General features: G+C 38.8%; 1 protein-coding gene across 1 annotated transcript in view; it reads left to right on the top strand.

Annotated features, from left to right (window-relative positions):
* The window catches only part of LOC122551059 (RING finger protein 17-like), a 123,485-nt gene that overhangs the window by 13,917 nt on the left and 96,740 nt on the right, over window positions 1-12,828 (top strand). The window contains exons 4-7 of the mRNA XM_087988553.1: window positions 2,911-2,973; window positions 5,702-5,802; window positions 10,667-10,835; window positions 12,747-12,820. Coding sequence (XP_087844679.1) covers window positions 2,911-2,973; window positions 5,702-5,802; window positions 10,667-10,835; window positions 12,747-12,820 — 407 coding nt within the window. The remainder of the gene's footprint in view (window positions 1-2,910; window positions 2,974-5,701; window positions 5,803-10,666; window positions 10,836-12,746; window positions 12,821-12,828) is intronic.

Genomic DNA, 12,828 nt, shown 5'->3' on the forward strand with positions numbered 1-12,828 from the left:
TGCCCTTCTCATCAAAGAGCAATGCTACGTGATCAAAAAAGTGAAGGGGAGGGCATGGATTAAATCAAAATAGAGTTGAAGGGGGAAATATAATTTTTTTTCTATTCATTCTTGAGACATGGGTGTTGCTGGCAGGTCAGCATTTGTTAGTGAGCTGCCTCCACAAAAGCCCACGCCCAAGCCTGGAAATTGTCTAGATCATATTGCATTTGAACGTGGATTACTTCAGTATCTGTGGAGTCATGAATGGTGCTGAACATCATACAGTCACTGGCTAGCATTCAATAATCTTGATTAAATGAGGCTCACTGTGGTAGCAAAATCAAGAAGGAAAATTATTATCTGGCAATTAATTGAGAGACTAATGTGCAGTGACACCTGAGCATCTTGTGCACCTGAGGGTAAGCGTGCTGGTGACCCGTGATCAAGAAGGCAAATGGTACATTGGCCTTCGCCTAAATAGGCAGAAGCTGGAGTGAGGGGAGCAAGGTAGTAATTACTGAGGAAAACTGGTATTCGGTGTTGGATAAGAAAAATTGATTAACCAACCAATTCTTGCCTGCCCCCAAATTAGAATGTTAGGTAAAATGTTTGTATGAGTTACCCTTTCCACCAACCTGCAGTCTGATATCAGCTGTGACTCTAATGGTTAGCCTAAGTGATTTCATAATCATGGATCAGACCTAAGCTCTGCAATCCTGCCAGTTGTGAATGGTAATGAATAATAACCCAACTCCTTTTAGAGGAAGCTTCGCAAATATTCCTTTCGTCTATCATGAGGGATCCCATTGCAAAAGGTCAGGCTTAAGTATTTGCAGCAATCTTCAGCCATACAAAGCAGGACAAATCAATCTGGCCAGTTACCGCCTCATCCATCTATTCATGATCATTAGTAAAGTAATGGACAGTAGTGCTGTCTAGTAGCATTTGCTCAGTAATAGCCTGCTCACTGGTACTCAGTTTGGGACCTGCCAAGACCACTCAATTCCTGACCTTATTACAACTTACATTCAGACGTGGGCAAAAGAACTCCATTCTAGAGTGAGTGGCTACTCTTGACATCCAAGGCCGCATTTGACTGAAGACTGAAAACTGAAAGAGCTGCGGATGCTGGAAATCTGAAACAAAATGTTGGAGAGAAAGCAGATATTTTGGGTCCAGTGACCCTTGAGGACTGATGGTAGCTAGGTGGTTTTTATGTGGAAGTTGGGCAGCCCAAAGAGCAAGGAAAAACTGTTAGATATGATTGGTTAAAGGCCCTTCTGCTAATAGGGATAATTTGGTGGATGTGTTGAACTGGCAAGCAACTGTAAGCTCTCTTTTTGGAGACAGGTGTTCTGTGAAGTGGTCACCAAGTCTGCACTTCACTTACCCATTGTGGAGGAGACCACATTGTGAGCAGCAAATATAGTAGACTAGATTAAGTCAAGTATTTTCCTTACTCGACATCTGTTTCCATTTCTGTGAGTAGGCTCGCCATCAATATCCACTGCAAACTAACGGACTCCCATGGTTACCTTGACTATACTTCGTCATGCTCTACATCGTCACATTCTAAATCCTGTAAATATTCCAGTCCATTCTCCCAGTTCCTCAGTCTCTGTTGCATCTGTTCTGATGATGCCAACTTTGATAAGGAGGCCTTTGAAATGCCCCATTATCTTCCTCAACTGAGAATTCCCCACCCCCATGGTCAACTTGATTCCCAAAAATGACCCTAAGCTTTGAGCTGCTTGCTGCTGCAACACACTTTGTTCTCTGGCCAACATTTCTGTCTCAGGCTTGCTGCACTGCTCCAGCGAAGTGAAGCTCAGTGTAAGCTGGGAGGACACCACCTCATTGTGCTTAGAAACCCTGCAGCCTTCTGGACTTGATATCGAGATAAACAGTTTTAGGGCTTGAACTTTTTCCCCATGCTTTTTTCCCCACCGCCACAAAACAGACCTTGTCATTACTGAAAACAACAAATGCCAGAGACCACAGCAGGTCAGGCAGCATCCACTGGGAGAGAGCAAGTCTAGATATTCCTCATCAGAGCTGGGTCTGTACTGAATTACATGGATTGCTGCCACGCAACCCACTGTTAACCACTAATTGTCCCCATTGGCAGCTTTAACCACTCTGTTGTTTGTCCTGCTGTTTTTTTCTCTCTCTTTGAGCTCTCTGTACCTATTGTTCATTCAATGCACCCCACCTTTTTATATAAAAACCATCCTTATGCTGAAGAAGGGTTCCTACTCTCAGAATGTTAACTTTGCTTTCTCTCCACAGATGCTACCAGACCTGTTGAGACTTTCCAGCAATTTCTGTTTTTGTTTCTACACTTGATTGAGTGGCATCAAAGAGCTTTAGTAAAATTGGAGTCAATGGGAGTTGCCAACAAAACTCCCTTGGAGTTGTACCAGATGTGAAGGAAGATGATTATGATTGTTAGAAGTCTATATTCTCAGATATAGCCATCAGTGCAGGACTCCTTCAGCATAGTGTCCTACACACAACCATCTTCAGCAGTTTTATTGTATCTTTCCTTCGTTATCAGGAGTGCGGTTGTTCACTAGTAGTTATACAGTACTCAGCACGATTCTTGACTCCTGATACTGAACCAGTTTGTGTCCAAATTCACCATGACTTGGACAATATCCAGGTTTGGGCTGACAAGTGGCAAGGAACATTTGCTTATCTACTGTGTTTAAATCGCAATCCAGCGCAAGCAAACATAAATATTGATGTGCTTATTTCAGTATCACGAATTTGACTTGCAAACGTATGAGTGTTTGTTTATTGTCCCCAGGATTGAAACCTAAATGTATTCAGTTTTCAAGATGGCTGATTGTAACAAGTTTTGTGTTGCTAATTTTAGTTTAAGAGGGATGAGTATGCAAAAGTAATTTAATTCTCCTTTTTCTTCAGGAAGATGATGGTGGCTGTTACGAAGTGTTGTATGAACGGGCCAGATTTACTAACATGCTTCAGGTAAGCCCTTTCAAACAGAACTTTATTCTGGTGCATGGTTCTACATTGTATAATGTCTGCTTCAGGGAAAAATGGTCGTAATACTGTGCAATGTTTAGTTTTTAAATTTTACAAAATGCATTTTTTGTGAAAGTGGAGTCACAGGAAGACTAGTGAAGAACGTATTTGGTATGCTTGCCTTTATTGGTCAGTGCACTGAGTATAGGAGTTGAGAGGTCATGTTGAGGCTGTACAGGACATTGGTTAGGCCACTTTTGGAATACTGCATTCAATTCTGGCCTCCCTGCTATAGGAAGGATATTGTGAAACTTGAAAGGGTTCAGAAAAGATTTACAAAGATGTTGCCAAGGCTGGAGGGTTTGAGCTGTAGGCAGAGGCTTGGGTTATTTTCTCTGGAGCGTCAGAGGCTGAGGGGTGACATGAATCGGATGAATAGCCAAGTTTTTTTTCCCCCTAAGATAGGTGAGTCAAATACTAGAGGGTATAGGTTTAAGGTGAGAGGGGAAAGATTTAAAAGGGTCCTAAGGGGCAACATTTTCAGAGTGGTGTGTGTATGGAATGAGCTGCCAGAGGAAATGGTGGAAGTGGATACGATTACAGCAATTAAAAGGCATCTGGATGGATGTGTGAATAGGAAGGGTGTAGAGGGATATGGCCAAATGCTGGCAAATGGGGCTGGATAAATTTAGGATATCTGGTTGGTATGAATGAGTTGGACTGAAGGGTATGTTGTGCTTTATGGCTTGCTCTACAACTCTAAATATTTTGAATTTTATAGACAATGAAGTATCATAACTGGTTAACCTTCCATTTGCCAACAAGTTGAGAATTTTAATCCTGCAGTTTCTAAAGATCTATCACTTCTTAAATCAGATTGCTGAAGTAACACCCACATTCAGTCTTGCAGTTTTCTTTTTGTATAAACTGTTGTATTTTTTGTGATTGCTACTTTTATTTCAGCTTATCAACGATCGCACTTTTTCATTTTGTTTAGTCCTTTGGCTCAGGTTGTTAGGGTGAAGTCTGAAATGTGGAAACAGTGGCATCCGAGATGAAAGGAGATACATGAATAAACTCCTTTCAGGAGAGAGTCAAGTTTCTTAGATTACCTACATCAAAATTGGTCCATGGTTAGGGATGGGTAGATATGATTGCAGTAAGGTAGGTATTGGGATTCAAATGTTAGCTTTGCAGGAGCCTCTGCAAATGCCCATGTCCATTATATACTCTGGATGAGGGTACAGACTGCAATGAGATGAGCAAACTGACCACTGGCTATTGTATAGAGTGGTATTCAAGTGGGGGGAAAATGGAAAATGTAGGGGATCAAATAGTTAGGGGAAGAGATACTAATTTCTAAAGTCTGTTACCCATCTGGCTAAGGACATATCTTATGGGGTGGAGAGGAACTTGGAGTGGTTAGGGAAGAATCCATTTGTTGTAGTCCATTTAAATACCAGTGACTGAGGAAGGACTAGGAAAGAGGTTCTGTTGAGAAATTGAGAATCTTGAGACGAAATTGAAATGCCAAGCCGCAAAGATGATCTCAGGAATACTACCTGAGCCAGGTGAAAATTGGTATATGATAAATAAGATTAGAGAAGTAAATATATGTGGCTCAAAGATTGGTGTGGGATAATTCAGTTCCAAAGTGTGAGGTTCTGGCACCTGTACTAGGAAAGAGATCTCTTCTGGGATGAGTTAGTTTGAATCCTGCTGTGACCAGTCTCCTGGTATAACTAGGATTATACATAGGACTTTAACCTAATGAATTAGGGAGGGCGCTCGCATGAAGGGAAGTCCAGGAAAATCGAAGAAATGAGAAGAGGTGGAAGGAAGAGGTAAGTGATATAGCCTGATGGGAAAAGGCAGAAAATATATGCAGAAGAGCAGAAATTAGAACCAGAGTCATTAGTAATGGTTTAAAAAGTAAAAAGGAGTGAAAAAAAAGTGAACACTTGGTAGATATTACAGTGATATGGTCATTGTGTGACCAGGACTAGGGACTCAATATTCAAAGGTATTTGACATTCTGGAAAAAATGGGCAGAAAGGTGGTGAGGTAGTGTTAAGAGGAAGGTACCTGTTTGGTGTGTAGTGATGTAGATGCAATAGATCATAGTTTGGGTGGAAGAGAGGAATGGCAAGAGGAAGAAGTTGTAGGTAGGAGTTATCTATGAGCTCTTGAAAGATGCCTCACAGTAGGACAAAGTATTAGCAAGAACGTAATGAAGGTATATAAAAAGGGCATTACAGTTGTAATGGACGATTTTAATATTGACTGGACAAATAAGTTGGGCAAGATGGAAGATGATCTGTAGAGTGCATCTGGAATGGTGTCTTAGTTGCAGAGCCTATCTGGGAACAGGCTATTCCAATCTAGTAATGTAGTGGGATTATGAAGAGATCTTGTAGTTTAGGATCCTGCAGGGGGTAATGGTCACAATGTGGGAGAGTTTCAAAATCAGTTTGAGGGAAAGCAACTCTGACCTTGGATAAGTGCCCTTATTTAAATTGAGGACAATTGTTGAATTATGAATCACAAGTTGTCTAAAGCAAGCAGAGAAAATAAACTGAAGGGAGGGTCTGGGAATGAGCATTTAAGCAGATGTTTCATTACAGTTGCTGAAACTTTATTCTTGTCAGATTTGTACTTACTGTTTTTCACAGTAAGACTGGTCAACTGCACTACTTACATTATGTATCATGCCATGTTTATTTTTACACAGCGGCTGGAAGATATTAGGTTTTCAATTGAAAAAGATCGCAATGGAATTAGAAAGCAAATACATAAAGAATTTGAGAAAATTAACCAGTCTCTCCAAAACAGGTAATATTCATCAGCTTGTTTATGCACCAGTTTCTGAGGGACATAATAAATAATATAGATGTATAAGACGAGGTAATACAAATATTTGATTACTAAAAGTTGTGATTTTCTTTTTGTTAACTTTAAACTTAACAGTACAATGATAGATTTCTAAATGTATTATATACTGCTGGGGATTATCCATAATTTCCAAGAATTTACTCTGGCATATTTAATTTGTAATCAGTAATTTTCACCACCTACTGCCTCAAGTGAGCATCTCCTGTTTTAATTTTTAAACTGTGGCCCCTTGCTCATATAAGAAATATCCTCTCTGCATCCACTTTGACAAGACACTTCAGGATCATCTTACGTTTCAACCAAGTTGCCTATTGCTTTTCTATACTCGAGGATATCAGCTTAGCCTGTCCAACTTTTCCTCAAAAGACAACCCACTCATTCTGATTATTAGTCTAGTAAACCTTCAGTGAACTGCCTCCAATGCACTTGCTTTCATCCTTGAATAATGCAGACCAATATTTAAGTAATACTCCCAGATGTGGTATCAACTGTGCTCTCAATGACTAAAATATAACTCTTACTCTCTTTGAATTTAATTTGTCAAATTAAACTATAGTATTCTATTGGCTTTCCTAATTGCATGCTGTATCTGTGTTCTTGCCTTTTGAGATTCTCACACAAGACTCCTTTTTATATCTCAATTTTTTGCAAACCACCCACATTTAAGTATCTAAAAGCAGATCAAAATAATCTTGACTTTGTGTTCTAAAATGGACAATTTCATTTTTCCCTATATTAGGCAACGTTTGCCAAATCTTTGCCAACTCACTTGAAATCTATGTATATCCTTTTGTAATACTCTGACGTCCACTTGCCAACTTCACTTCCTAACTGTTTTTGTCTCTTCATTGAATTTAGCAACTATTCCCTTTATCCGCTTCTTTATATACATTATAACAGTTGAACTCCCATTACTCAAACCTGTGGCATACCACTCGTTATGTTTTGTCAACCAGAACATGGTCAGTTAACGCATATGCTGTATCTTGGTGTCTAAGCCAACACTGACTATACCATGATTCTTCTATTTTTCACACTGGTTTTTGATATGGAACTTTTTACTAAATGCCTTCTGGAAATCTAAATACAGTACATCCGCCTTTATATTCCCCTTTATCTTGAGCATGTTACTTCTTCAAAGAACTTCAGCAAGTTTCCTTTCACAACACCATGTTGTTTCTGCCTACTTGCATTGAATATTTCCAAGTTACAAAGTCTTCAATAGCTTCTAACATCCACCCTATGACAGATGTTACAGTAACTGGCCTGTAGTTTCCTCCTTTGTTTGTTTATTTTTTAGTTCATTCATGGGATGATGGCATCACCGGCTACGCCAGCATTTATTGTCCATCCCAGAGGGCTGTTAAGCATCAACCATATTGCTGTGGATTTGGAATGAGAGAAAGCCTAGGCGGTATTATAAAATTAGATACAAGAGTTTCTAACAGATATTTTGAAGAGTTGATCCTAGAGAAATTGACTGGGGAATTAAAGAATGGAAAATAAGGAGAAAAATGAACTGATCAGGTATTCTGCATCAGTCTTTATTCGAGATATAATTAATAACCAAGTAAAAGCTGTAGACAGGAAATGAAAGAGAAAGAGGAATTGGAGAAAATCAATCACTAGGAAAGTGGCATTGAGCAACCTATTGTTACAGGTTGACAAGTGTCTGGGTCCTGCTGGACTTCATACCAAGGTCTTAAAAACATGGCTGGTAAGATACTTAACTTGCTTTAACTTGCACAAAATTCCCTAAATTCAGGGAAGATTCAACTATACTGGTGAGAAGTGAAAGTAACTTTTTTTATCCTTTCTGCTTTCAAATAAAGCCAACACCAGTATCTTACCAGTCATGTTTTTAAGACCTTGGTATGAATCCAGTAGGACCCAGACACTTGTCAACCTGTAATAATAGTTTACTCATGCCACTTTACATGTGACTGATTTTCTCCAATTCCTCTTTCTCTTCCTCTTCCACTTCCTGTCTACAGCTTTTACTTGGTTATTAATTATATCTCAAATAAAGGCTGATGCAGAATAACTGATCAGTTCATTTTTCTCATTATTTTCCATTTTTTAGTTCCCCAGTCAATTTCTATAGGACCAACTCTTCAAAATATCTGTTAGAAACTCTTGTATCTAATTTTTATAATGCTGCCTAGGCTTTCTCTCATTCTGGTTTTTCCTTTTTTACATTTTTGCTATTCCTTGTATTTTGTCAGATCTGCTGACCTGCTTCCCATTTGGTATAATTGTATGTATTTAAAATCATAGAGAAGAGTCCCTTCAGTCTGTACCGCCAAAGTTTGACACCATCTCTCATTTTTAGTTAATAACAGGTGATTGGTTTACTCCTTATATTTTAACGAAAAAGAAAAACTTTTCTGTATTCTGAAATGCCCCTTTAAATGTCTGCCACTGCATTCCTATTAATCTACCCTGTAACCTAATTTATTTCACTTTAACGTCCTCTACTTCTCATAATTGTCCTTATCTACATTTTAAAATACTAGTCTCGAGGCCATCTTCGCCACCTTAAACTGAATACAATCATTTAATAGTCTTTGCTACCTTGCACCCTAGCTTTGTCTTCACTAACAGATTATTAGAACTTAGAACAAAGAAAACTTACAGCCCAGGAACAGGCCCTTTTGGCCCTCCAAGCCTGATCCGATCCAAATCTACTGTCTAAACCTGTCTCCCAATTCCTAAGCATCTGTATCCCTCTGCTCCCTACCTACTCGTGCATCTGTCCAGACACATCTTAAATGAATCTACCGTGCCTGCCTCTACCACCTCTGCTGGCAACGCGTTCCAGAACCCACCACTCTCTGTGTACTTGCTGTGTGTATCACCCTTAAACTTTTCACCTCTCACCCTTGAAAGCGTGACCTCTCGTTATTGAATCCTTCGCCCTGGGAAAAAGCTTATCTCTATCCACCCTGTCTATACCCTTCATGATTTTGTAAACCTCAATCAGGTCCCCCTTCTATCTCCTTTTTTCTAATGAAAACAAACTTAACCTACTCAATCCCTCTTCATAGCTAGCACCTTCCATGCCAGGCAACATCCTCGTAAACCTTCTCTGCACCCTCTCCAAAGCGTCCACATCCTTTTGGTAATGTGGCGACTAGAACTGTACACAGTATTCCAAATGCGGCCAAACCAATGTCTTGTACAATTTTAACATGACTTGCCAGCTCTTATACTCAATACCCTGTCCAATGAAGGCAAGCATACCATATGCCTTCTTGACCACTCTATCCACCTGTGCAGCAACTTTCAGGGTACAATGGACCTGCACTCCCAGATCTCTCTGCCCATCAACTTTTTTCCAAGACTCTTCCGTTCAATGTATAATTCGCTCTAGAATTAGACTTGCCTAAATGCATCACCTCACATTTGTAATTCACATTAATCCTACCTCATTGCACAATGTCAGATCTAATATAGCCTTCTTTCTGGTTCGTTGCAAAACATTTTGTTCTAAAGAAACTATCTCAAACATTGTGAATTCTTTATGTAGGCTACCTTTCCTCATTAAACTTTCTAATCTATAAGTAAATTAAAGTTCCTTTATGATTATCGCTAAATACTTCTAACAAACTCCCATTTTTTTCTACCTGTACTTCCTGATTACTGTATAGCATTCAGACTAGTGAGCTCTTGCCTTTACCATATCTCACTCCTACCTAAACTATTTCTATTTTCCTAAACTTGGGTGATTCCCTTTCTACTGTGTTCATACCATCATTAATTAACAGAGCCAGCCCTTGACATTCCACAACAAGTCTAGTATAAACCTACTGTCTGGTTGGGATGTTACGTGAATTCAGAAACAGAGCCTTTAGTTTTGTCCTCTTTATTTGTGTCCTGTAGCCTTGCGATGGTGTATTTAGATTTGTACACTACCTCTCTTCCTGTCATTGTCTGTGTATCATTTTCTGTATTAATACCTTTCTCCATTATCTTGACCCCTACTCTGATTTATCACATCTTTTCATCACAGCCTCTGGACATAATCTAGAGATTCTTGCCTTTTTTGAGATCCTACCTCATTTGGTGTCAAACTCCATAAGTAATTATGCAGAGCCTCTTTCTTTCTGGCCTTTGTTTGCATTTACTTTGATTATGATGAATAGATTCTGCCATCCTACTTCAAGTTCCTCTTCAGTCCAGAACTGATAACACAGCCTTTTGAGCACATGCTGTTTGCTATAGAGGATCATATCCATCCCTTTTCATTTTACTGGCCCTCACTACCACTGCATTCCTTTTCATTTCGTCTACCAGGATGCCATGGTCAGTTAGATCATCTACCTTGAGGCCCCTACCCTCATTTTAAATGGGCTGAAAAAGCCTCAAAACTGTTTGACAATTTCAAAAACTGAGCCTCATCCCCATATCTTGCATGTGCTCCTGTCTCTGACTTTTGACTAAATCATGTGACCCTATCCTGAGCGATTATAACTGCATCCTAGTTCAAAGGTAATTTACCTGCATCCTCATGTGTTGTACTGTCAAGCTTGGTATCAAGCTCTGGAACACTCCTCTAGCTGCAACCACCTTAGTAGAGACATATTTGTCCTGGATCACATTGGAATCCAGGAGTTCCCTGTAGCTGTAACAATCACTTATCCTGGCACTTTTTTAATGTGCTTAATGAATTACATTATTCTGTTGTATTTTCTTTTCTGTGTTTTATTAACCTTGCCTCCAGTTCCTATTATTTTGAACTTTAGGAATAGAATTGACCTTAACTATTGAGTATAATTAAGTTTGCCCTTGCCATTTTCCGCAGGAAAGAAAACTTGTTGAATGAGTTAGAATTCCTGGTACAACAACATCTTAAAAGGATTATTAAACTCCAAAATGTGCTGAAGGAGAAGATTTATGGCTTGGACTCTGCCATAAAAAACTTAGAGCAGGCCAAATCAAAATGTCTCTCAACATGTTGTAATTCCCACCAGGTAAGAATTGGATATAAAAGGTATGTAAACTGTATTATGGAGGAATATTTCATGAAATACCATGAACTGAAATAGTTCCTGCAAGGTACTCTAAACAAATTATACTTCATTTTCACCCACTCTTGAAATCCAATTTCTTTTGATTTGATACACATGCTTCTAGATTAGTGTTATCGTCGTGTGTTCCTAGCCAGTGTTTATCTGTGGATACACATTACAAAGACAAATTAGCCAATTTCCACAGATTTCAATTTGTGGAAATATGTTTTTGTGAATTGGCTGCAGCATTTCCTTTTGGACACAGTTTCCTGTTTAAATATTGCATAACCTAGCCTGCCTTATTTAATTTTGTATTAATTGAATGATTAGGTGTTATTGTTATGAAAAGATGTAAATTATACGTCATTTTTAGAGTTTGTATTTCAAAATAGTGACCTGCTGGTTATTTTTGTGAAAATTCTTTTTTGAAAAACTGTTCAAGTGACTGTGAGCCCCAAGAGTATTAATGGTAAAATATTTATACAGTTGTAGTTTACGACAGAAGACTTTTGGTTTTGCTTTTGGTTCAGACTATAGATAGTGAATTTGTATCCTTATTAGTTGCAAAATTTGTCAAATACCCTTTCAATTCTCAGTGAATGGATGTTTCTCTGATTTTGTTTTTTCACTGGGCATTGTTTTCCAAGAGGTTGAAACATAAAGTCAGATGATGGAGTGAGCAAGTGTTCCAGTTCTGCTGTAACAAATTCATAATTTCTATCCTGCCCAAAAACTGTTATCTGAAATAGTTTTTGTTTATTCCCCTGCCTGGCTCCATTTTTTTATTTGTTGGATATTGTGTAGGAGACTCATTCCAATATATGAAACTTTCCGAAAAGGTCTAAATCAAACAGAAAATTTATCTGATTGGCTGGTTTCTGTAATTTGATGACATGTTAATTTCAAAGTCAGAAATCACATGATACCAGGTTATAGTCCAACAGATTTATTTTCAAATCACAAGCTTTCTGAACAAAGTCCCTTTGTCAGGTGGCATGCTGAGAAAGCTTGTGATTTCAAATTAACCTGTTGGACTATAACCTGGTGCCATGTGATTTCTGAATTTGTCCACCCCAATCCCACACCGTCACCTCCATATCATGTTAATCCCAGTTCAGTCTGGGTTTTGGTTATAGGATTTCATGATCTTGGTTTAACCTGCTCAGATGATTGAGACATATGTCATATTATAACTTGATGTTTATCAGCAAGGTTTTGATAAATTTCATAATGAGCACTCATTCAAATTGTAGAAATGGTTGATGCAGCGGTTTTGCCTTTGTATTTGAACTTTGCCTTCTGATGGGGGAAAAACATCAGGACATGCCTTTGCTGTTTACAAACACAACCTAATCTCTATCTTCAGCTTTTCTGCTTTGAATTGCTTAGCATGAATACAAAGAGAAATGCTCATCTGTAAATAAGCCCAGTGATGTCAGTTAGTGACAGACATCCCTAAAGTATAAATGGTTAATGTAATTCCTTTCTATGTTCTAATAATGTCACATTGGCTGTGCGTGCGCAGATGGCCCGACTGAGGCCAAAGTTATGGAAGTTGTGTCAAAGATTATGAAATCATAGTGCTGGCTGCTCAGTTGTTGCACAGTTCATCATGATGGACGAGAGTGTACGACTGCACCTCTGGGCTGAATTTGAACTTTGAGGATGTGCACTAGCTGACACCACTGATTACTTTACCTTTGCTTCTGCAGACACCTAAAAACTCAATAGATTGGAAGGCAGTCTCATCAGTTGCTAGACAGTGATGTTCATGGAATTTCTGCACCTGTGTGCTCCTTGCACGTGTTTTGAGGTAGCATTCCTATGAAATAGTCTTTTTGTTTTAATTTGTTTCCTGTATTTTAATTTCAGATTATTGAAAATCTAAAATGCTTAGATCAAGTAAGTAACATCGTGGAGACCCTAGAATTGAGAACTGATCTGAGGTAAGTGC

This window comes from Chiloscyllium plagiosum, unplaced genomic scaffold (genome assembly GCF_037043375.1).
Source record: "Chiloscyllium plagiosum isolate Xiang-an unplaced genomic scaffold, Cpla_swu_hap1 HiC_scaffold_6, whole genome shotgun sequence".
NCBI classification, from domain to species: Eukaryota; Metazoa; Chordata; class Chondrichthyes; order Orectolobiformes; family Hemiscylliidae; genus Chiloscyllium; species Chiloscyllium plagiosum.